At 33.5% G+C, this 26,895-nt stretch overlaps 1 protein-coding gene across 13 annotated transcripts in view; it reads right to left on the bottom strand.

The window, feature by feature from the left end:
• The window catches only part of CLASP1 (cytoplasmic linker associated protein 1), a 315,917-nt gene that overhangs the window by 81,823 nt on the left and 207,199 nt on the right, over window positions 1-26,895 (bottom strand). For 4 of the 13 annotated variants that reach the window (XM_074301768.1, XM_074301767.1, XM_074301769.1 and 1 more), the window contains exons 18-24: window positions 26,695-26,744; window positions 24,747-24,914; window positions 23,160-23,207; window positions 12,385-12,489; window positions 10,517-10,543; window positions 9,544-9,714; window positions 2,122-2,229 (exon numbers count right to left, since the gene is read on the bottom strand). In XM_074301768.1, coding sequence (XP_074157869.1) covers window positions 2,122-2,229; window positions 9,544-9,714; window positions 10,517-10,543; window positions 12,385-12,489; window positions 23,160-23,207; window positions 24,747-24,914; window positions 26,695-26,744 — 677 coding nt within the window. Of the gene's footprint in view, window positions 1-2,121; window positions 2,230-9,543; window positions 9,715-10,516; window positions 10,544-12,384; window positions 12,490-22,701; window positions 22,726-23,159; window positions 23,208-24,746; window positions 24,915-26,694; window positions 26,745-26,895 lie in introns of all 13 variants that reach the window. The other 9 variants (XM_074301771.1, XM_074301774.1, XM_074301766.1 and 6 more) reach the window with 8 other exon arrangements.

The raw sequence follows: 26,895 nt of genomic DNA, 5'->3' as shown, positions 1-26,895 counted from the left end.
CCAATAAAAGTTTAAACAGCTCATTCTGTGTCCTCATCATATTAAGAAAATAAAGGCAATCTCTATTTGGTTAGTGGAAGTGAAACACAAAGAATGTCACCAAGAACTAAAGGCCCAATATTGACCTCAAATATTTAAGGTCTCTGATTTGGTCTATAAACCGTAAGTTATACCATGACTGTATCCATACAACACTAACTCCCAAAGAATATCAGAATGGGAAAGGAAGGACTATTGGGAAAAGAAGGGAAAATCAAATTGTTTTATCTGAACTAACCAACTGGCGGCTTTTTAAAAATTTTATTTTAATAGGAAATTTTCTATTTGGCAGGATAGGGGTAAAAAAAAATAATAATAAGGGAATGTAGAGATACAGCCTTAATTTTAAAGGAAAAACCACCAGTTCGTTCAGAAAATGTTAATACTGTTTCTGCTGGAACTGCTGAGAAAAATCCACTACCACAAGCATGCTAAACAATCAGCCAGCTATTGTATACCAAGTGAACAACAAAGCATCAGCAAAGGGTGTTCACATTTCATAATGGTGATCTGATATGACATTGCATACCACCTCTCACTAGGCTAACATCACTGGAATAAAATCATCAATTTGACAATTGTCAAACCTACAATAGTAGGGGTTTTTTCACTTTACTTTTATAAAATCTGATATACTATACAAAGATTGAAATAAATAGTGTGGCTGGTAAGAGTGATGAAGACACTAAATATGATTACATGACTGGTTCATAACAATATATCCTATCTCCCAACTATTGCTCTATGGAGAGAGGGGAAAGGATGAAGGCAGAAATTAGTGACTGGGGAAGGTGGGGAGTGGGGGGGGGAAAGAGAGGGATTGGGGAGGAAAGAACCTTTAGCAGATATGCATATTACATACTTTCGAGGAAAAAGCAGACTATAAAATCACAATTTTTACTTTTATACATAACTTCCTATTTTATTTATATATTACACAATGAAAACATTATAAATTATGAAATATCTACTATCCAGAACTCTTATTATTTCATTTCAAAAATGAGTCTTTGTGCACTGGTTAAGTATTGTTCTTTATATTTATAACATTAATATTTTCATTTATTTATTGCTTTTAACCTTTCAAAATGCTAAAAAAAAAAAATTTAAATAGAAACATTCCTGATTTAAGACACCTTAAATGACTTAAATACCCCTATGAAACAGTCAAGGAGATGCCTGTGTGCTCTTCTTTCTCCTAAAGCCAGAAAATGACTAAACTATAAAAGTCAACCAGAATTAGCAAAGAAAGAAACCCTCATGATCAACCATGTTCCTTATCTAAGTTGTTGACCTAACTATATAGCTCAGAACTGCCAGGAATTTTTATCTTAGAAATTCACAGCAAACTATGGCATGAGACAGGATCTTAAATTCACACTCAGGAACAAAATGAGCACAGAAAACCATTATTAAGTTGGTGATATGTACTTAAAAGTTGATAGGGGTTAAAACCAAGCCTCTCCAACTTGAAATAGCAAGAAAATATCCTTTGAAACGGCACTCTTTGTCAAAATAATGACTGATGTCTGCTTTTTCTTTATGTTTAAGTTCTTTCTCCTTTAACAAAGAACAACTTTGGTTTTCTAAGTGATAAAGCAGCTGCAATTCTTTTTTTTCCCTTTCTCAAAATTAGTTTTAAGAAAAGGCAGTCCATATGAAATTCAAGTAAATTTACAAATTGATTCCCAAACATTGCAATTATCAATCTCAAGAATGCTGAATATCAATGCTGCAAACAAATTTTTAAGTCAGCAAGTCATCTCTGCTGAATTCTATCTTAGCCTATACAAATAAGCTTAGCTGGTGGTAATTTGTAATTAATGACAAAATATTATACTGAAGTGGTGTTTTTCTTCTTTATACATGAAAATTAGAAGTTGTCAAAGAAAAAAGAAGTTGTCAAGCATGCAGAGGACAAAGGGTAAAACCAAGGAAGAGAGGAAAGAAGAGAAGAGAAGGATCATAGGGAGAAGAAGGGAGAGCAAAGTCATTCCACGCAGGAGCATCTTGACTAGGCAATCAGAACCAGGAACAGGAACTCATCTGCTTTAAAAGATTTCAGTACCTACATGTACTCACCCAGTGGAGGGAAGCCCCGAGCAGGGCTTGTATCTCGGCTGCTCTCACGGCTGGTATCGCGGCTGCACCCCTGACTCATGCTGGGTCGAGGGATACGGCTGCTCCGTGCTAGCATGCAGCATGGAGAGTTTCAGAGAAGGTGAACAAGTTTAATGAGGACAGAAAAGCTCACAAAAAAAAAGTCACATTCTGTTAATGAAATTATGACATTGTTAATTATCACTCCCAAAAATGCTTTCCTTTCGAGTGAATTTTGCAGACCCATCTATACTTTACATTGAGGTTTCCTACTGATTGAACTGACCATGTGGGTTTCTTGAGTTTAAAATATATTTACAATTCCTTAAATTTTTTTTTTTAATCATAAGAATTAAATTCACATTTAAATTTATAAAAAAAGCTATTTTTAGAAGATGAATTGTGGTCAGGGAACCAATTTTGATGATTGCTGAATTAATTGAGAGAACAAAGACAGCTGATTTCATGCATATTCATTTCCCACAAAGAATTAGTTGTACTTAACTATTATTAAAGAAAAATAAAGTCCCTAGCTATTTAATTTTATGTACTTATCCCCATTATAAGCAACAGGATAAGTTAACCTAGTTACATGTCTTCTCTTATACACAAAAAACACAAAGAGATATACAACTAAGAAATTGTGCCCTACTTCAGAAAGTACTATGAACTTTGGAAAGAGAAAGCTACTTGTTAGTTATTTATTTAATTCAAGATAGAAAAGAACTAAGAATGATATTCACCCTCTTATTACATATGTCTGAAGAAAAATATTCTTAAAAAAAACTGGACATAATGTAAAAAGAAAGATAAAGACTTAGGAATAGACTTTTTCACTACATATCTTAGTTTATGTGAAGATCCAAGGAACAGGAATTCAGTGAGATTACAGCAGTGTTTAAAAGGTCTCTCTGGTGGTGTGAAAACATCCAATCCTTATAAACATTGACTAGTAAGATTTTGTATCATACTCATCTTCTAATTCAAAAGCAAGAAAGGATTACTGCAGGGAGCTATTAAGAGATTAGCCCAGAGTCATCTAGTAAACCAGCAACAGAATTAGAAAAAGAATAATGATGCTTGAATCTAAGTTTAACTCAAAGAAAAGAGAAATATATTATGCCAAAACCTTTGGAAAAGATATTCCACGGGGAATCATGTGTCATTTGACCAAATAAAGACTGAATAAGAGGGTCAATTCTACATGGAGGCAGATAAGGTAGTCTTTAACACAGCACTTTACCAACCACCCAGAATATAATTTTCTTCAGTAGCCTGCACATTGATTCTTTAAATTAAAATAGTAGAGATTTGTTCTTTTAAATTATTTAAGAATGATATTCCATTAACCTTAGTAGCCCTAAACTGAATTAAGATCCTTTCTAAGAAAAGGCTAGCCCAAAGCAGCTACCTGATGAATAAGAAACCCAACAGGAAATCTTTAATAGGAAGAGTTAGAAAAAAGAGAAAGACCTATAGGATTCTACTAAATGAGGTCCTCTCAACAAAAGACCCAAGCAATCTGGGGATTGTAGAAGATTATGGAACGTTGCAGATTTTTGTGTGGCAAGGAAAAGTTAAACTATTGAAATCTTACCTTGGGGTAACCCGCCATTGACATAAATTTCAACGTTTTGGTAATTATCTATTGTAATACAAGGAACAGCATCTTATATCTAAGAGTTTCTGCAAATGGACTTTATTTCATCAATGTAGAATAAACCAGATTTTCTCTATCAGTATTTTATCCCAATATTTAAAGAGCTGAGTAAATAAATTGAATGGCCAAATCATAAAGAGAAAGTTTTATGAAGAAGAATGGAGGTACTTGATAAAGACAACCAAGAAGCAAAAAGCAAATTCAAATTTTCAAGGCAATCTAATTTGCCACTAATAAAGAAATCTCAGGTCTGCACTGATCAAAAAACAAAACAAAACACAACAACTCCTCCCAAATTCTATCTTCTTTTAACACATACACTTTGAAATAAAACTAGGTTTCAGGTTGGTTTCCAAGTTATTATGGAAAACATGGGAAAAGAAAAATGAAGAATGGATTGTAACAGATAGTTATTTTAGTCAACAACAATTTTTTGATCCAAAATCTTGCCTGATTCCGTATTTTATTCTTCTACAAAGATAACAGAAAAAAATTATTCCAAGAATTCCAAATAACAGTCCAAAGAACCTTTTGATTTGGAAAAACTGTTACTATGAAATTAAATGTCTAAACAATTTTAGAGTTTTATCTAGGACACAATATATATACTGAGCTTCTTAATAGAAGCAAAACTATTTTCTTTCAAAGTCCTACATAAAAATGTAATAATGATTTAAAAAAAAAAAAAAAAAGTAATACCAGTTTCTTTTAGGCTCCCAGACTGTCTTTACACATTATCTTTCCATTACATAAATTTCTCCTTTAGATTTTCTCTAAGGATAAACAATTATGTGTAAAGTATTATTAAGTTCTCCACATAAAGACTAGCAAACCAGGATTTCCTCAAAAAACAAAAACATTGAGCAGGGTAGTATTATTGCCACAATGACACAATTATTGCTACAGCTGACTATTTAGCTTGGTTAATTTTTCAAATAATTATATTCCCGTTAGAGCATTTTCTTTTATGGGACCTTCCATTTATTTCCCACAAATTTTGCATATTACATCAGACTAATTATTGCAAGAAGCAGACAACAGGTACTTTTGGCATTCATAATATTATGGTGAATATTCTTTCCCCTCTCTCCTGAGCCAATGCTTGCATGAATAAAATGAAAGATATTTTGATCTTAAGGAAGGATTAGTAGAACATATTTAAAAGAAAGTCTCAACTTTAATAAATTAAAGTGTTTAATTTATTGAGCATCAATATAAATTGAGCATTTATAAAATGGAATGTAATTATTAAACTCATTTGACACTTTTGAGAGTGCAGTGTAAAAAATATGGTCAAATTCCTAAGTTTCACGAAATTTTTCACTTAATATGCTGAAAGGACAAACATACACATGTATATTATATACATATATGTATGTGTAAATTGCACTAACACATGTATATGTCTATATCTTACATGAAATCATGATTTAGATAGTGCACAGGGTAAAATGAAGCACAGTACATTCTTACTTATAAAACTACATCTGGAGACAAAGTACTTTAAAAAGAAAATTTTCTAAAAAAGAATAGATATAATGAAGGAGCCAACATTGGGTACCAATACATTATGGTTACTGTATGTTTTTGTTAAATACTGATATGAATATTTTCTGTATTTCATTAAATTTGGAATCAAAGAGAAAGCAGTAATGAAAAAAACTTATTTGTAATGTGAACTTTCTGAAAGTATTTTTCAGACTTTACTTCTTTAAATACTTACGTGAAAAAGTTGAAAGAATACCATTTCATTCCCTCCATTATTTTTTTCAAGATTTCTATTAAGTGCTTCGACAGAAATTGTATTTTGTGTTTGTTAGTTACTATTTTAGGTTCAATGTCCTTCTCCTCAACAAATTATTATACCAAAAAAAAAAAAAAAAAAAAAAGCACGGAGGACCCAATGCTAGTCAAAACAACATTATAAGAACTAAATCTCACAGATAAAATGTTCTGATTTCTCCAATTTAAAATGCAGTTAAAAATAAATAATAAAGTAAATATTACTAAGGAATATTCAAGTAAAGTGATAAGAATTGCAATATGAATTCATATTAAACTATTTAGAAATCTTTGCCTTCTAGAAAATATAAAGCCAAGCATCACTTAAAATGCAGAACTATGGCTCATCAGAAATGACCCAAGTATGAAGTATGAATTTTGAAGTCTTACTTTTTTTTTTTTTTTTTTTGGCTGAGGCAGTTGGGGTTAAATGACTTGCCCAAGGTCACACAGCCAGGCAGTGTTAAGTGTCTAAGATCACATTTGAACTCATGTCCTCCTGACTTCAGAATTGGTGCTCTATCCATTGCGCCACTTAGCTGCAATGTAGTCTTACAATTTAACAGGAAAAATAAAGTATTTTTAAAAATAACAAGGTGAAAAAATTAACTGATGAAATAAGTTTTAGAAATAATTGCCAGATATTCCCCACTTAAAAGGCATTACTCTATTTTTAAAAATAAATGCATGTACTTATATATTTCACATTTGAATTCAATAATTTAAATGAAAATGAATAATCATGGCATTTTCTTTTACAACATTCATATAAATAGAATTGTTTTGTGTTTCAGTTGAAAAGAGCTCCAAAACAAATGACCTAAAATATTACATTATCTTGCAAGTCTCCTATGAACTCATAGTATGTTACATATTAGAATTCTGAGTTTGTATCTTATTCTATCAGATTGCAAGCTCCATGAGAATAAGGACAGTGGTATTTAAATTTTCTAAATTCCTTGGTGGCTAGAACAGTATTTTGTATACAATAGGTACTTAAGTACATAGCAAAAAGTTTCATTATATAAACATAATTCAAGGTACAAGCTAAGAAGACTCAAATAATTATTATATGAACCTCAACCTGGAACTTCTATCCTCAAAAATACTAAAAAAAAAAAAAAAAAAAAAATTAGTAGTAGTAAGAAATATTCATTTCAGCCAATTGATAAGCACATAGTGTCTATTCTGTGCCATGTCCTATGCTATCTGGAACACACACAAACATAACTTCCCCCCAAAAAAACCCTAAAACTAAACAAAAAGACCATATCAAAACAAAACAAAAAAACAGTCCCTGCCCTCAAGGAGCTTACATTCTACTTAGCTATGTACACAGATAAAGGCAAAATATATAAAAAACCATCTCTAGCAAGGAAGGCTTTAGCAGGTGAGGGGCACTTTGGTATTACCTAATTATCTTTATTTTCCTGTGTGATAATCCAAAATTTTGTAAAACTGGGGCATTTTCTGTCACTCTAATAAATGAGATAAAAATAGTTGCTTTACTAAGAATTCAGGAATTCAGAAAGTGGGATGTATATAAATACAAGGAGTTTATCAGTGACAAAAAGAGTTTATCAGACAAAAAGAGGTTGAATGACATATTATTCAAAATTTGGATAAATGTTCTTCAAATAATGAAAGCTTACTATGCATAACAGTTTGGCCCCTAAATGAAGGCAAAGAAACTCAACTTCTACAAAAAATATTTATAACATTAACATGTTGGAGAAGTTGCTTTTAAAACTCTTTTGAAACCAATAATTTATAAGCAACTAGAATTAGTTACTCTTTCTGATGGGGGTTGAGGTCCCTTTAAGATTTCCTTTCTGATTTCCCAACCTCCATGGCTGACCTTTGATTCACAAATCCTGGTCAAAAAAAAAAAAATAGCACCCTTTTGAATTCCAATGATATTCAGGCCCAGCCCCCACCGGATCTGAGCTGGCTTGGGTTTTCCCAGCCCCTACCGGATCTGAGCTAACTGAAAGCCCTCCAGGAGCCTAGGACTTCACCCACCTTCAATAGCACCAAGAGCCCCCATTATAAAAGGCTAGATGCCATGCTTATGCAGAAGTCCTAAGTATGGCATCCTTATGCCAAGGGTTTCTGCCCACCAGACCTAATCCAGGGTTCTTCTATCTCTACCCTCAACTTTACTAACTATAATTAAACTTTACTTCCAAATTTCTACAATAAATCTTTTTATCAATCTAGGTTTTCAGGCCTGTAAATTCATTTACAGGTGACACTGCGCCTTATGGGACTATCTTACTATCTTTGCGCCGACCAACGGGGTTCCCCCTTTCCTATCTCTCATCATTTTCAAGATGTCTGGATTTATTCAGTTAAAATAAAAAAATGAGAACATCAAAGGTTTAAATATAAATTAAATTAATTCAAATCACTGAAAGAAATTTTAAAAAATTAAACAAGAAACCTTATCAAACTAATCTTTAAACTTCACATCAATTAACTGTAGAAAAGATCTCTGAGGCCTGAAATACTCACTTTACCTTGATGAAAACAGATAGTGGGGGGGAGGGGGGAAGGAAGGGAAAAATTGGAACAAAAGGTTTTGCAATTGTCAGTGCTGAAAAATTACCTTTGCATATATCTTGTAAATAAAAAGCTATAATAAAAAAAATTAAAGTTCTAGGGAAAAAATTAAATAATAATAATAAAAAGAAAAGTCTTCAAAATCTGAAGCACTTAAAAAGACCAGATGTGAAAAAAGCTATATTGAATTTTAAAATAGCTTCAGATTTGAAATATAAATATATACAATTATAATTCCTGCTATAGTTTCTCCCAAATTATATTGACATAAACACCCAAACAACATTTTAAAACAGTCAACACAGTTGATTGACACTGTTTAGACTAAAGAGCTGCTTGACAAACTACATTTTTTACTTGGTATTTTTAGTGCCTTGTAATTTTTAAATTGCAGCTTAAATGTTAATTCCAACTAACTTCTAGTGAAGAATGGGTAGGGAAAAAAACTTATAAATTAAGTATTCTAATTAAAAAATTAGGCTTTAACATTGGAAGTATATCTATGCATACAAGAAAAAGAATGAGACCTGATATAACAATTTCATAAGACATTCTATACAAAGTATCCAGACTTTTGTGAAAGTAAGCAATTTGACAAACTATAATATAACAGCTTCTTCTTAGGTAATTCTTTTTTTTCCCTTGAGGCTGGGGTTAAGTGACTTGCCCAGGATCACACAGCTAGGAAGTGTTAAGTGTCTGAGACCACATTTGAACTCGGGTCCTCCTGAATTCAGGCCTGGTGCTCTATCCACTTCGCCACCTAGCTGCCCCTTCTTAGGTAATTCTTAAGTCTATAAACAACAAAAGGAGACTATTCAACGTCAAAGAGACTTACAGCAAAAATATGCCATACTACATTTGCAACTGGAGGAATATTCTGTCTTAATAGAACACCCAACTGATTGTTTTCCATATCTGATGGTCAAAGATTTTTAAAAAATTTATGCTACAGGGTTTAAAGAAAGACTAAAACCAAATATTTCTGCAATTTACAAAACTTGCTGCAGAGAATACAAATTTTGTTTTATGTTAAACAAATTTAAAGTTCATAAAGTCTGAAAAGAACTAAAAAGTCAAATTCTTTGAAAAGGAAAGATAAAACATGAAATTATATCACTAGACTGGTACATTCTTTTGCCTTGGTCAGCATACATTATTTAAACTACAAAAGAATGGAAATGTTGAAATAACCTAAAAAAATAGGACTCAAGCATTATTTAGCTCAGGATTTAATGCAAATATCTTTCATTGACATCAAATAAAAGTAATCTTTTTAACAAAGTATTTTGTTTTCAGAAAAGAAAAAATGGGGGGAGGGGGAGAAGGATGTCTTTAACCAAGGTTGGCAGTCTTACTTTGTGAAGAATAGTGATCAGATAACTTCTGAAAACTCTTACCTTGTCCACCCAAACGGCTAGGACTTGTTTCTCGACTACATCCCTGACTCCTTGGAATCTTGCTTCGTTTATCTGAGGATGAGGGCACAGGTGTACCTCTGGCAGATCCTCCTGTGAGTCCACCATAAGAACTTCCTAACAGTTTTCCTGGGGAGCTTGATCGGCTACCAGCTAAAAAATAAAACAAGATAGAAATACTTTAAGTAAATGAATAACCAACAATGACTTATGAAGGTAGTTTGAACACCATATGGGGTTAGGTCATCTATAAAAGTTTCATTTTTCCATTTTCAGTAAGTTAACCCAATGTCTACAATAGTTCTGCACAGTATAAAATGGCTGCTACTACAGCAAAACAAAAGTTGAGTAATTTGCCTGTTTTAAAACCCAATATTTTTCATAATACTGTTTATTATAAAGGAAATAGTGAGGAAACTTCAAGAGACATATTAATATGGAAGTTTAAAAATTATTTTACTTTTGCAGCCAACATATTCCTAGGTAAAAGAGGCAAGAAACTTCTGATTTCATGATTCTGGCATGATAAGACAGAGTTAAAGCAAACCAAAAAAAAAAAAAAAAAAAAAAAAAAAAAAAAAAAAAAGAAAAAAAGAAGAAAAGAAATTTCTCTCTGCCGGAAACTAGTACTATCTATCACACAAGTAAATTATTTCTGGTACTTATTATCAAAATTAATAATCTTAAACACTGATACATTTTATAATTTAATTTCATTACAAAGAATAAAAAATATTATGAAAGTCTATCTCATTATCAAACAGTTATCTTTTTGAGTTCCAAGTGTCATTTTCCACTGCAAATTCAAATACACTGGAAAACTAAGAAATACTGAGAGAGAAGGGGGGTGGGGGAGGAGGCAGAGAGATCATATAAGGCACTAGGGATGCATGGCTATTATGCAAAGGATTTGGGAGGGCAAGGACACATAAAAGCAACAAGAGAAATGTCTTACCACCAGCAGGATTAGCAGATCTGGATCCTTGATTATGAGAGCAGACCAAGGGACAGGCAAAAAGTGGATTAAAAGACAATAAGACGATACAGAAGGTCACCATGCAGCATTTGTTAGGTACAACACCAAAGTCTTTATTTACAAACACATTTAGCAAAGTAGTCTTATTGAGGTCTTTAGCTGTTAATAGATGTTTGTGAATTTTCTACTATAACTCCCTCAATCTTCAAAAATTAATCACTACTATAAAAACACAGTATCATGTTTAAATCCCACATCATTTCTAATGAGAAGGACCCAAGAGACTCTTGAGTACAGGGAGCTCTCACTGACAGAATTCTAAGAGGTAATTGGTATAAATGGGAGGGAGGGGGAGGAGAAGGAGACACATGGGGAATGGGAGATATACTGTGCTATTTAATTCTGATGAAGAGTTAAGTGCAAAGTTTCCTAGATCAAATGATTAACATCTTGGCTTGAAAGATGACCCATATAAATAAAAACTTTTCAGTTTTTCAAGGTTCAGAAAATCTTTGCTCCACAGAGTCATCACATGGCATAACCATTAGCAGCCTCTCAATTGACTTTACCTGTTTCTAAAGACATGGAAAAAATCTTAAAATTTATTTTACTCTGCTCCCTATTTTGATTAGAATACTGTCGTCGTCGTCGTCGTCGTCGTCGTCATCATCATCATCATCATCATCATCATCATCATCATCATCATCATCTAGCAATTACATCTTATTTGAATCATCCATCCTGTGAGATGCTATTATTATGTCTATGCTAAAGATAAGGAAAGGGCAGCTGGATGGAATAGTATACTAGAATAGAATACTAGACCTGGAGTTTAGGAAGCCCTGCATTCAAATCTAGCCTCAAAAATGTACTTGCTGTTTGGGCAAGTCATTTAACCTTGCTTGTCTCAGTTTCTTCATCTATAAAATCAATTAGAGAAGGAAAAGACAAATTATTCCAGGATCTTTGCCATGAAAATCTCAAATACAGTCAAGAAGAGTTGCACACAAATGAAGACACTAAGCAACAAAAAAAGTCAAGGAACCTGAGACTAAGAGAGGTACAATGACTTGCCTGGATTCATATAGTTAATTAAATGTTTACAGCAGGATTTGGAGTCAAGTCCTTCTGATTTCAAGTTTATTGTATTACAAAGATACCTCTAGAATAACCTATTCAGGCTACAAACAAAGAAACAAACAAATTATTAGTATTTACATCTAGGACACGGATGCAAATGCACACAGACAGATTCTACATGTATCTAAAAATTACTTTGGACCTCATCTGCTTCCCAGGCTCAAATGCTGACTTAAATCACCCATGCTTGACATAAACAGAGAAGCAACAATGAAAACCAAGGGAGGTTGATGCTAAGCAAAGCAGGAGGCCAGGCTAGTGAGAAAGGTAGGAGGAGCAGGGGGCAAAGGTGAGAAAAGGAGATATATATACACATATAAGAATGCTTATTGCATTTACTTATGATCAATACATATAGATTTAAACAGAAAAGAATAAAAAAGAATAACTTATAAAAGTATTTTTAATCATATCATACAATATGCCTACCAAAATAGAAAATCATAAATAATTATTAATCTAGGAGGTTTGGGATCAGGCCTGAAAACTGTGACAAGAAACAAAAGGGAGTGCTTAGGATAAGATTTCTTTACAGAAATATAAAGTTGCAATACTGCAATTCTTTCTTTTAAACCAACTTATAGCCTTTATATTAATGATTGCTTGATATATCTAATTATGGCTAAAAGGATATCAACCTGCCTCAATCTATAATGGATGGTCAATATCAAACTATGAATATGAGGAAAATAAAAAACATTTCTTACGCTGGGACTGTGAAACCACTTTAGCTCTGCTTCGGCCACGGTTATCAGGGGTGGTGGTGACACTGACTGCACTCCCAGAGCTCTGGCGTCGCGTGCGTATCCGGCCTGAAAGAGTTAAGAGGAATGAAACCTCTATTTCATATTTAAAATAAATGTCCTAAACAGGTTAAAGCAAATTGAAACATAGGCACTAGTCACTACCCAAATAAATCATGGGGTAAAATATGACTGTGTAGGGGGAGATGGAATCCTTCATTGTATACAACATGAGGTATTTGAAGCACACGCAGTCTTCTGAATGTAGCTACAAATGCATGACCTATAGCTAATTTGTAAAGTGATTTTTTACTACAAAACATAAGTCTCTTATTGAAAACACAAACCTAAGAATTATCCAAGATACAAAACCATGTCAAATCCATCCAACAAATCTGGCCCAATATCTCTGAGAAAATTTTAATATGATGAAATGTTTTCCATAAAATTTAAAGTAATATTTATAATTATCTTTTATCATGATTTCATATTCTAGGAAACTTAGCTATGCCAGATTCAATAAGAAAGGTGCAATAGGAAGAAAAGTAGAAAAAAGAATCCATCCTTATCTAGCCCATCAACATGAATGCACATTACCCTTGAAAATAAAGATTTCACTGAATTCAACATAAATCTATTTTTAGAATTTCCATAAGCTTTTAGGATGAATAACAAGATAAATAAGGTGTCAGATGCCTGGAGAAACAAATTCTAAAAATTAATTGTGTGTTCAACATTAATAGAAAAGATTTTCTAGACAATGACTACCTTAACTATAACAAAGCAATCTGCACTTCCTTGGGAAAATTAAGAAGCTGAAATATTTCTGATTTAAATGATTAGAAATTTTAAAATGCCTGCAAGATAAGCTAACTATTTGAATGAGATCAAATTTTTCTTTATGCATGGCTTCATTTAATTTAATTTTTAAGGGTAGATGTAAACACAAACTGTACAATTAAAAATAAGAGCATTTAAAAAAATAACTGTCAAAGTGTCTTTAAATCAATTTTTTTGCCATTAAAATACTAAAAATAATTTAAAAAATAATACACTTCTTAGCACATAGAAAATGAAAGCATAAAAGGAAAAAAGTGCAATAATGAAGATTTAAAAGAAAATAAGTGTGGGGAGAGAAGGGAAAGAGAAACATTAAGTGGAAACTGAAAACTTGTGCATTTTTCACACTGTTATTTTTTAAAATAAAACAATCATTTGCTGGGACCTTTGAGGGAAGAGAATTTTTGAAGATATATAGAGCTAAAGAAAAGATAGACACTCAGAAAATCAGTGGTGAAGGGCACAAAGAGAAACAATGTTCTAATTATTTATTTTGAAAAATTAACAGGAAACAAAAACTTTATTCATTAACTATAGCAAATAATTATTTAGTTTTATATTGATAAGGCTTGGGAGGCATGAGAGAGGAAAGGAGAATGAAGGGACGGTGCAAAATAGTATAGGAAAAGACAAGTATATTTGGCAGAAAAAAAAATCTTTCTGATATAATGAACCAGATGTATGTGCAGAGAGGATTGGCAACGAGATTATCAACTTTTATAAAATAATTATCTAATTATATATCTTAAGGACATTGTTGCTAAAATATTTTAAAGCTACTTTTGCTTTTTACAACTGCAGGCATGTATAGAGAGATATCACCTCCTGGTACTTGCCCCATAAATCAAATGGAATAAAGCCAAAAGCCCAATCCAGCATAGAGATTAACAGATCTATTAGTTTAGGTCAGGTTATCAGTATCTTAAGCCAAGATTATTACAGTTTTTAACCTTCATGAAGAAAAGACAACATGATGTAAGCTGTAATTCATATGGGACATTTCCAATATAATAAAAATGGATAATTCCCTTACTCTTGCTTTATATTCCTTTACAAATTCTAAGTTTCAAATTCTGCAAATTACAAATTGGAATAAGTATATCTAGCTAATGAAAAATAAAGGGACTCAAATAAACCTGGAGTATCATGATACTGTTCTACCTTACCACATTTCTTTAATGTGTTATTGCATTTCAGATATACCTTGGCCTCAGGTGGCTCATGAATCTGGAATTCCATCCCCCTCATCACTTTTGGCTTAAAGAACTCTGTTTCCTTCAAAGCCCAGCTCAAAGGCTCCTCCAAAACTAGGCTTCTGGTCAAAAACACTCTTGTCTCTCCTGAAACTTGTTAAACTTCTTAAAGGAGGAGCTTTTTGTCTTTATATCCCAACAGAGTGCCTTGAACATACAAAGAATGTGTTTAAGCAATGTTTGTGAAATAAATAATGAGGTATTACTCCTGATTATCTCAGAAGCAGAAATCACATGTGTATTTTGTATAATCCCTTGTGCTTTTCTGATAGTTTTAAGAGAGTCTAGGAAGAATACTATTTATCAATTTAGTTTCAAAGAGGTTTGACAACAGCTTTAGAGCTCTGAAACCTTCCAAAGAATCATATTCTCCTAAAGTATCCTGGTTTCTGTCTCTATAAAGATCAACTTCCCTACCTTTTCATTTTCTTTTTAATGAAAATTTTAACCCTGGAGAAATCTGTTTAGTGTTTAAAAAATTCACTAAAGAGTACAGCTTATCACAATAGTGAAATTTAGTTCCTTCTTTGCATTTGCAGATAGGACTACCAACTACAAGTTTTAGTTATGTGGCTTTACCAAGAATAATAAACAGTATAGTAAAAGCAGGTTTTTGACTGTATCTTAATATGACTTAAATTTAATTAAAACCATCTCAGATTTATTGTTTTTGCTATAAAATATATTCCCCTTTTCCCTGCCCCAAGATTTCGATTATATTTCCTGATGCTTATGAAGTCACTGGCTTCTACTTAAAGCACAATAATTTCTAGAGAGTTTATTGTTTGGCCATGGTTTTAGGTTTTATACCTCTGTGCCAAGCTGTAACTTCAATTTTCCAATTCTTTCTTTCATAGTTTTTATTTCTTTTCCAGTACTTTCCTCTAGAGTTTTCATTTCATCTATAAAAATATATTAAACTGAAAAAAAAATCTTGTTTTATCTCTTAGAGAAATTATAACAATTTGTGTCCAAGTTGTGTTTTATTTTAGACTTTCCTTGTAGATATTCTTTTCTTCTGGATTTGTGTCTTGAGTATCCCAGCCACCATAATAGCAATTTATGCTTGGATTATTTTTTTGTTTGATCATTTTTCTTAACTTTAAACTTTAAAGCACTTCTCAAAGACACCCAGCTGGTCTGAGTGCTGGAGTGCTGTCTTCATCGGTTATTGAATATTGTATTATGCATGACCTTAAATACTCCTAAATTGGATTGTTCTAAGACAAAGTCTGAATCCTCAAGTCTGAGCTCTGATAGTTTCAGGCTGGTTTGGGACCTAAGCAGCAGACTTCTGGATTTGCTCTGCTGTGAGTTTCAGAAAACTGCTCTTATACTCAGCCACTATAAACCAGCTGTTTCTTAGTAGCAGAATTGTAGGTTTCTCTGTTGTGCTACAGTTCTCTTTAATTATCCTGACTCAGTTTCCCTAATTGTTCTGCCTCAGTTTATAATTGTTCTGCTCAATCCTGCAAAACCACCCCTCCCTCTTAATCATCAGAATATTTGGGAAGGATAAAAGATCTTATATTTTAGAATACCAGAATGCCTCTCCCCATCTCTGGGATGGATCTCCCCATCTCTGGGGTGCCTCCCCCCATTATGTCATCCCTATCTCCAGAGTCCAATCTGTCAGAGCCCCATTCCGCTCTCAGCATCCTGACTCCACCCCTGCCTCAGTCTACCCCCTATGTCTGAGCCACGTGTATATATGTCATTGAGAACTCACATTGTTGGCTGTATTCTTGGAGACGATAGTCTCATTCAGCCCTGGGACCAAACAATGGATTCATTTGGTCCCAGTAAATCTCTCCCTTTCAAATAAAATATTAAATACTCTCTAATCTCTATCTTGCCTCAGTTTCTCCGGCATTACATCACCTTGATCTAGGATTCTTGCTTTGGCTTTTCTGCTGCAAGTTTTAGACTGGATTAGAGCCTGAACCTGAGAGTATGACCAGTTTTTGGGGTCCATAATTTTTTCCCCCAGCTACTTTTTTTTTTCTTAATTAAGAGAAAAGAATACTTCATACAGATTAGGGTAAAAAAAAATCATTATTATAAAACATGCATGAACTTGCTCAAAGGAACCAAATTTTTTCACCTAACCTGCCTATTTACCATGTTTAGATTTTCTTTAGAGACTATTCTAAGTAATCTGATAATAAAAGACTGTAAGCAATGTGGAAATTCACTAGAATGAAAATAAATAGCACCACCGGGTATTTTAACACTCCAGGTATAAGTATACATCTCAGGCCTTTTTGTATAAACTGAATATTACCTAAAATATTTTTCTTAATAATGATGATGATAATAATTGTGAATATTTATTTAGCACTTACTATGTGCCAGCCACAGTGCTAAATACTTTACAATTATTATTCCACTTGTTCCTAACAACAATTTTGGGAGGTAAGTGTTATTATTATTCCCATTTTACAAATAAAAAAAGTGAGGCAAAAGAGATTAAGTGACTTGCCTAGGGTTAGTGTTAGAGGCTGAATTTGAATTCAGGTGTTTTTGATTCCAGAACCATTGTTTAATCTGCTACATTACCTATCTAATTAATCAAGTATTTATTATGCATTTATTGTATTCCAGGAACTGTGTTAGATACTGAGAATACAAATTCAAATAATAAAATGATCCCTACTCATAAGTTTTGTATTTTAATGGAACAGAAAGAAACACAAATAAAAGTATATGTCCCTGAACTGATGCTGAGTGAAATGAGCAGAACCAGGAGATCACTATACACTTCAACAACGATATTGTATGAAGATATATTCTGATTGAAGTGGATATTTTCAACATAAAGAAGATCTAATTCAGTTCCAGTTGATCAATTGAGTGTAAACTGTTTGCACCATTGTCTTTTTACCCAGGTTACTTATACCTTTGAAACCATTTCTTATCGTGCACCAAGGAATTTGGTTTTACACACATATATTGTATCTAGGATATACAGTAACATTTAACATGTATGGGATTGCCTGTCATCTAGAGGAGGGAATAGAGGGAGGGAGGGGAAAAACTCGGAACAGAAGGGAGTACAAGGGATAAGGTTGTAAAAAAAAAAAAAAAAAAAAAAAAAAATTACCCATACATATGTACTGTCAAAAAAAAAATTATAATTATAAAATTAATCTTAAAAAACAAACAAACAAACAAATAAATAAAAGTATATGTCCCATAAACAGAAAGTTAACACATTCACAGAAATACACACATAGAATTCTTAAATACAAAATACCATGGGAAGAAGGGCATAATCAGTTAGGGTATCAGGAAAGACTTGATACTGAAGATAGTCTCTGAGCTGCACCTTAAGGGTACAGAGTGAATTGGTGAGGTGGTAATAGTTAGGAAACCGATTCAAAGATTACAGGGGAGTCAGAACAAATTAACATAATAAGTACGAGGTCATAAGCAAGGAACAGAGAAGGGCAGTTTGGTAGACTACAAAGCTCAGAAAGGGGAGTAATAGTCAAAGAACTTAGAAAAGTAGGTTAAGTTTGGATTGTTTGGTATTTTAAAAGCTCAATAGAAAACTTTACATTTATCCTACAGACCAGAGGAAACTACTGCATTTTGGGTAGATTAAGACAAAGCCATATTTGAGGAAAATTACTTTGGCAGCGATATAGAAAATAGAATGGAGTGGTGAGATAGTTGAGGTGGGGAGACCATTAGGAGGCTACTATAATAATTTAAATAAGCAGTGGTAAGATCTTGAACTAAAATGGTAGCTGTATCAGAGAAGAAAAGGGGTTGTTAGATGGGAAACAAGTAGTGGAGGTAGAAATGGAAATATATGCCAAATGACTAAATTTGCAGGGGGAAAGAAAGTGAAGAATTCAAAAGATATAGTGAAAAATGGAAAATCGGAAGATTTAGGAAGAAAAATAGGAAACTGTATTTTAGTAATATTGAGTTCAAGATGTCTGCAGAACATCCAATTCAATGTGCACAAAAAGACAACTAGTGATTCAGGACCAAAACTTTAGGAAAAAACAGCTTGAATATATAGATCTGTAAATCATAAACATGAGAGTTAAATACATGAGACACCTAAAGTATAGAAGAGAAGGGAGTCCAAAACAAAAGTAAGGGTAACACTCAAAGTTAGGGGGTACATATGGACAGTGAATCAGCAAGAAGGACTGAAAAGGGGGCAGTTAGTTTATCTGGGTTGAGTTATCACAAAAACTCAGAGAAGAAAGGGTATCCAAGAGGAAAATGTTGTTAATAGTAATCAATGCAGAAGATAGTTCAAAGAGAGCTAGGACTAAGAAAGTATTAACCAATTTGTTAATCAGGAGATTGCTGGTAATTCAGGAGTAAGTAAATTCAGTTGAATGATGAGGCCAAAAGTTAAATTGAAAATGGTTGTTAATGACAGACAGATAAAGGACTCAACTTTTTCCGAGGATTCTGGGAGAGGAGAGAGGAAGAGACGGGAAAGTCATAGCCATGCTTGAAAGCAGCAAAAAGATTAATCACTTGATAAGAAAGAAGTTACAGATTCAAGGGAAAGGCGAGATGACAGACTATAATTTCACGGTAAAGTACACATGTAAAGGAGTTTGGCTTAGCAAAGAGAAAAGCTACCTCAACTATCCCAGCCCAGAGGAAAGGAGGAGAGATTGGGAGATGATATCAAGGGGTTCCAAAATGAAGAAAATGGGAGAGGGAGAAGATGCTCTTGTTCAAGGGTTATTCCCCCCACCCCTCCCCCCAGTAAAGCAGAAGGCAAAAGCCTTTGTTGAGGGTTAAGGGAGGAGGAGGGGAAACAGAATCTGTAAGGGGCTTAAAGACAGAAGTTTTAAGTGAGATAGGGAATCAATTAGAGAGGATTAAAAAAGACTATAACAGTGAAGGCTCAGTTTAGTTTGGATAACATGGATCTGTAATGAAGTCAGCAGTCATTACTGTTGTGAGAATTCCTCTAGCTATCCTCAGCAGCTCATGAGTGGAAGCAGAAAAGTTTTGAGAGTAATCCAAGGCTAAGATTTGGCAGAAAAGAGCAGCCAACAGGACATGGAAGAAAGAGGATCAAGAATAAGAAGCCACTGAAGAACTGAAATGATTAACTCTTGAATGGATGTTAGAGAGAAAAACGAAATCAGTTTCGGGACTAATAGCAAAGGGAAGGTGACAATGGGGAGTAAAGAGTACTCCCATTCCCCCACTAGAACCAGGTTAGCATAGACAAGTATGAGAAATTACAGTTAGTGCTGGAAAGGAAAGCAAAAGAACAGATGTGGTGTCATGAGAGGGAAGACCAACCTGAGAAGGTTAACAGATGTAAAGAATATAAAAGAGATATAATATGAAAGGGAATGTGCTCACCACATAACAGGAATTCCAAAGAACACAGTGGGATGGGTGGGCATGGTGTGGGAAATGAGAAGAAAACATGAAGAAAACAGTTTGATCCTATATGGTTAATGATCAATTACTATAAGCATAAGGAGTGAAACAAGAAAAGCCACAGGTTTTATAATAGTGAAGAAAGCTCACAGTGTTCAAGTGAGGATTCAAACTTGTTGCTCAAGTCTTTGACTAATGGCTAAATATTTTATCAAGAAGAAAGTATTCTCCTGCCTTAAAGTATGCCTGTTTATTTAAACAAAGAATACTATAAAATTTATTTCCCCAAATAACAGATTGGGAGTGGAGGTGGGAAGTAACAGCAACTGTGAAGCAACATAAATAATTTTTATCGAGTGGAAATGATTTTGCTTCTCTGGAGAGCACTTTACTTTCCATATTTCCTATTCTATAATCAAGGTTCTAAATTCACAATTTCATTCCCCCAGGTAATTTTTTTTCTCAGAATGACAGGAAAAGATGTGTTTCTTTCCTTATAGTTCTTGTCCTAAAATTGTTTTTTATTGATGTTCAATTGTATCCAATTTCGTGATCCCATTTAGGGTTTTCCTGACAAAGACACTGGAGTAGTGTTCCATTTCTTTCTCCAGCTCACTGTATAGACAAGGAAATTGAGGCAAGGGTTAAGTTACTTGCCCAGGATCACACAGTTAATAAGTGTCTCAGACCAGATTCAAACTCACAAAGCCTCCCTGATTCTAGGATGAGCACTCTATGTACTATACTACCTAGTTGTTTAGGGCAAAGTAAATTACTAAAGATAAAGTAAATTACTAAAGATAAAGAAAGGACACAACAGAAAATTGAAGACAACTCCAATTTACAGAGAAGGTAAGATATTTAAGAGGATAAAGCAATTTCTATAATGCCTTCCCTCATTTTCTCTACCCACATCCTTCTACTTTCTCTTCCCACCCTACCAGCTTACTTTTTTTCCAATGAGAACTCCATTGTGAGAAATACACCCAGAGTAGAAAAAGAAATCTAAAAGCAGATAAACACAAATTTCAATTTCCAGCTTCAAAACTATGCAAAAACTCCACCTTTAGTCATAATGGGTGAAGATATAGGATATCCTCAAAAAGAACATCATCTATATATGCCCTCGCCTGATCCACATGTTATAAGTTTTTATTTTGGTGCTAATTTGACTTAAAATATCTAATACAGAAGCAGAAGCACTTAGCTTATAGTGCTCCTCTCCTTTGAAAGGAGACAAGAAGTACTACACAATACCTGCAGATCTAGAACTAGAAATTGCTAGTGAACAAGATAACACTATTTGCACTCGTAACACAGATTGGAAGCTCACCTTGACTGGTTAAAAAAAAAAAAAATCTTTCTATTCTTTATCACTAAAAGCATCTTCTTGTAATTCTTTTAAGGCACAAGGTACTCTCCTAAGAAACTAAACTGTTTCTCAGTTCTTATAAAGTATTGAAAACAACTAGCGCCAATCAATATTGACGTCTATTATAAGGAATAACTTTTTCAAGTGCTAACTTTTCAAAGAGTTAGGAATACTAAATATGAAATAGAGATGTCTGAAGTAAAAAAAAAAAAAAAAAAAAAAAAAAAGGAGATATAACATTAAAAAGTTCCCTAAGAATGAGAGTATAAAGCCAGATTTAGATATGTGTTGATATGTATCATCTTTCTGAAAGCCAAAAATAACTCTGTAGTACATCTAAAAAGGTAGCTTTTTACTTTTTTTGAACTGATCTAACCCAAAATGGATCTCTACATTTCTGAAAATTTGCAGCACTTATGACACATGTTAGGTGCTTAAGAATTGCTTTACACTCTTACTTAGCTATTGTATATTTTGTTCATTTCCTTATTTAGACTATACATTGCCAAAGGTATTCTATATTCCCTTAACACCCTGCTATCTATATAGCAGGTACACCTCAATTAGTTTGTAGATAATTCTTCTAATACTTAAAAAGAACTAAAGATAGTCAATAAAAACAAAAAAAAAGATTAAAGATAGTTTATTTAATTGCTTTTCCTACTGAAAACCTTGGAGAAAAAAACACCCATAATTGGGGGAGGTTTTTTCCTTAAAAAAGGATCAGTAATGGTTCATGAAAATGTTCTATCAAGTATTTTATATAAATCAGTCTGAGGTCTCACAGAGCTTTAAAAAAGGTTATAAAAAAGAAAGCCAATACAATAACACTCACTAATAGTCATTTGTACGTAACATGCTCCTAAAAGCTTAAAATGTCTCTCTCTATATATATATATTTAAAAGTCAATTAGTTCATTAGAAAAATAGCATCTGCTTAGATTACATAAATTCTATTCTATAAATGATAAAATAATTTAACATTAAGAGACCACAAGTACACAAAATTCAAGAAATAAAGGTAACGATAAAGAAATACTTTGGAATAATGAAGTCTTAGGGAGGCAGCCAAGAAGAACTAGCACATAGTCCCCAAAGTCAATAATCCCTCCCTTTTCCCTAAAAAAGCAAACTGCAGGGGGGGAAAAACCCCAACAACAAAATACATCTGGGACATCAGGGGTTAAGACCCACAAAGGACAGGAGAATCCACAACCTACAGTGTAACATCAAAAGAGGATAATACTTTCAAGAATAGGGCAAAAATCCAGCAGCAGTAGAATGAAGAAGACAGGAAGGAAAACATGCAAGCAACATTTCATGCAGGATACTAGTGAGTACAGATGAACACTAAGTAACACGTTGTGAGAGGAAGACCAGAGAGAAGTGATTGAAATACACACTTGTAACACACCTCAGTCATAGACACAAACTGCTTACCCTCAGATTTAGTGGTAGTACCATCTTTAAGCAAATCAAAAGGAAAAAACAAAACAAAACAAAGGAAGGGATAACAGGGAACAGTTAGTAACATCAAAAAGGGCAGAAATTAGCTGCTTTAAAAAAGTGAAAAATTCCATTTAAATAAAGCTTAAAAGTAAACCAGCTTTGAACTATAAAGCAAATTCTGAAGCACCTAAATCTGGTATATAATTTAATTAATGGATTTGGCTATATTGTAAGATCCAAGAAGCAACTCTGCATATACTGCATAACACCAGAGAAGAAATTTAGCTCAACTACTGCACTCTGAATTTCCTTCCCTTTTTGAAGGAAATTGCTAGCAAAGGGGGGGAAAAGGTTATACCTACAGAACAGAGAAGCAAGTAAGAAGCTTGCTTTAGCAATGCCTATTCCAATCTACATTATACAGCAGCAAAAGCTGTACAGCATGGTACCTGGTTCAAGGCCTATGTACTCCATGTCCTCCCTGATGTGTCTGGACTCTAGAAGTTTGGAAAAGGAGCATCAGGTTTAACTCTATTATTCTGAACAAACTTTGTTTACACACTAAAACAAAAGTGCCAAGTCAAACAAAAACTATTAACAGAAAACAAACACATTCTATTATGTTAAAAAAAAAAAAACAAAAAAAAAACTGATTCTACATTTCATTTAACCATTTTTTCTTAAGTGGAAGATGGAATGAGGTACATATAGTAACTTTAAAAAAAAGTATCTGGCAGAAATTTTGATGTGATGACATCTAGTAATCATGCATCAAACATTAAGTCATGGGAAAACAAGAAATAATTATTAATTTCAGAGGTGGATTTTGAACATTCAAGGGACATATGAATACTAAATGAGCATGAGCTACAAAGAAATCAAGGTGGGATTGAGAAAAGTTCAATTTTGAGTGTTGTTGGATCAACTGATAATTTTCCTCCCTTTCCTGTGAATACAAAACTTTCTCTTAGAAAAAAGGAAAAATTTTCTTTTAAATTTTGGATAAAGTCTTTATCTTCCTCTTAATCTAATAGCTTAATATTTGAGAAAAAAATACACTTGCACTTCTCTCCAATGAAACTGATTTGTATTTATGATACAACTGCTTTTGGGGGATGTGTGTGTGTGTTTAAACAAAAACATCAGAACATACACATTCCAATGGCTACTTCCTCTTTTAAAGTAGTCCCACTAACATAAATCTAGACATTTATTTCAACCGTGTAGCTACTATCATACATATCATGAGAAGCCCATTTGAGAACAGTTCCTAATGCTATCCAAGAAAAAAAGTTCTACTATTTTACAAACAACACTTAACTTCCACAAAATGGAATTTCCCACCTAAATACTAAATACTACAATTACTGCACTGGCCTTAGCTACAAATAACTTGTGGTCATTTCCAAAAATTAAATCTAACTTCAGAAGCTAATGATGATATGCCACCACAAAGAATACTGTCATTTTCAGAAACATATTTGAAGACCATTCCAAGAATGTCAGAAGTTTTAGCAACAAGTGAGATGTTTCACAAAGTTACTGCTCTGAAGGACACTTTGATCACTATGCTTTGATATGCTTGTTCAGAGAAAAAAATAAAATTATGTTCAATACCCATATCTACAGAAACATAATTCTTTCCAAAATGTATCATCAATTCATTTATATTATTTCTTTGTTGCTTTCCCTCCAAGAAGAAATGGAGTCAAGGGGCAAAAGAATGAGAAAGCATACATTTGGCAGAATAGTGGGTGGCAGCAAAAATGTCTGTAGTGGTATTATTTCAAATATTGGTGACAGACATGGAAGGCTGAATATATAACTAAATAACTGAAGGAAAAGCACCCCTGTTTGGTGTCAAAATATCTGTGAATTGATTTACATAATAGGTATTTTCTGAATGTCCATTCACAGTGTTTTCACTTCAATTATGGATTTCTTAAAAGTCTGACTAAAATATCTAACTTGATTAATTAATTACAATGTTGGAAAATTTTAACATAATTTGTATCAGCAAAGTTTTTAGCACCTACCTAATGAAGCATATGATCCTGGAGGCAAGGCAGCTGCTGAACTGAAAGGAGTAGAGCCAGCTGTTGAGACTTTGGATTTGGCACTAGCTGCTGCGTTCACATCAATGTCACTTCGAGACCGCTGCAGGGATCCAGTTGTTGAAACAGATTTGGTACTAACTGTAGAAGCTTAACGTGGGAGAGAATAAAATAAATCCAACAGTAAGAACTATAATCACATACAAATATTTTTAAAAATATTTCTTGACATGTACTATCATTAACCTAACTGATTAAAACAAGTTCTTCCCATTTTGAACATCTTAGTTTGGATTATGATTGAATATAAAACAATGTTAATAATTAATCATACAAAATGAAAGTATTTTCTTATTAGAACGGTTCCCCTCTTCATCATTCTACATATAGATTATGTTTACTGCACCTCCTGTAGGAAGCCTTTCTTAGTCTCTTTCCTCCCACAGTCCCCCTAATATGCTAGCATGCATTCCCTCCAAGATTACCTTCCATTTATACCTATATATTTTGTATGTACAGTTTTTGCATTCCGTTTCCCCTTTAAAACAGGATTCTTGAAAGGAAAGTTTGTAATTTTCCTTTTCTTTATATTCTTAGCAATTAGAAGAGGGCCTAGTACCTAATAAATGCTTATTGACTGATTAAATGAATGAATGACTGAATATGTAAACAAGGTGGCTTATTCTTTTCCTATATCTGAAGGCAGTGAAAAAGATTGTTTTGCTCACTTGAATCTCAACATCACTCCTGCTGCCAACATCTATGTACCACCCTATTTTCTGAGCTTATTTCAATTTTCTTCAAGGGAAAATGGCTCGATTTACAGGACTAACAAAAACAAATTAGAAGTAAGCATTTAAGAAAAAATATTTGGTCCTAATTTCTTTCTTGCTGCTGAGGCAAATAGGGTCACACAGTTAGGAAGTGTTAAGTATCTGAAACCAGATTTGAACTCAGGTACTACTGTTGGTCCCGATTTCTTCCCTCACTGATAACTGACAAATGTCTTCTCCTTATAAGTAAGCCTACAGTTAGAGCTCTGCAAAGAAAGGCAAGCTATATGGTAAAAAGGCATAAATCTATATAGTTGATATGGATGAAACTGGTTAAACAGATAACTTTCTTTCTTAAGTTATGCCATCAAAAGTAGGTATTTTTCATAACCCAGTATACAGTTTGAACAATGGAAGGAGATGAGAGGGGAATTCCCCCAATTCAATGAGAAAACATTCATTAAATGCCTCCTATGTGCCAGGCCCTGTGCTAAATGTGGAGGATACACATTTGAAAAACAAACAGATTATGCCCTCATAGAACTAACAATCTAAAGGGCAAGACAAGCCACAAAAAGAAGTGGGATGGGGGGAAAGGAAAAAAAGAGGGGACACATCAGGCAGAATTTCACTAAAAGAAAGATTCCAACTTCATGAAACTTATGTGAAAACTGCATTTATTACAAGATAACTAAACATGCATGTGCAACTCAAATAGTTCTCAATCCATACAAAAGTTTATAAACATTTTTCTAACAACAGGACAAGTGGAGAAGAAGGTACCAGAATCTCCCCCTAAAGAAGCATGTCATGGGAAAGGGAAAGAAATAGGAAAAGGGAAAAAACTCTCCCAAAGGAGAGGAACAAGGCAGTGGCAAAAACTACTTTCCTTTTCTTGGGAATTACTAGACCATGAAGACAGAATGGTCCACTTATACATGCAATTTCTCAGCCTAATGCAGAAGAACTGGCATCTGTCTAGACTTCCTAGGACAGACACAGGGTCCAGCCTAGATGCCAACAATGCCAATTCAGGGGAGAGGCTTTATCCTTGATACATTCAGAGCCTCCTACATAATCTGTGTTTTTGGAAAATAAAGCAACACATTAAAGACAAATCCATGGGACCCCTTAATATTTTTTAACATTACTCTTACCTCGAGATGTGGAACTTCCAGTTGGGCTTCTTTTGGCAGACAGTGGACGGCTAATAATTAAGAAAGACCTATGTTTAACATTTATGTAAGATACAGGATCAAATCCATTTCTTTGAACTTCCTCAGATCACAAATTCCTCTTGTGTATATACAATCTTCACTGCACTTATCATTCTTCTTTAGCTTAAATTAAATTAGCTT

Source organism: Sminthopsis crassicaudata, chromosome 3 (genome assembly GCF_048593235.1).
Source record: "Sminthopsis crassicaudata isolate SCR6 chromosome 3, ASM4859323v1, whole genome shotgun sequence".
In the NCBI taxonomy this organism is placed as follows: domain Eukaryota; kingdom Metazoa; phylum Chordata; class Mammalia; order Dasyuromorphia; family Dasyuridae; genus Sminthopsis; species Sminthopsis crassicaudata.
The sequence above is the reverse complement of the archived record's forward strand: the minus strand, read 5'-3'. Positions and strand labels throughout refer to the sequence as shown.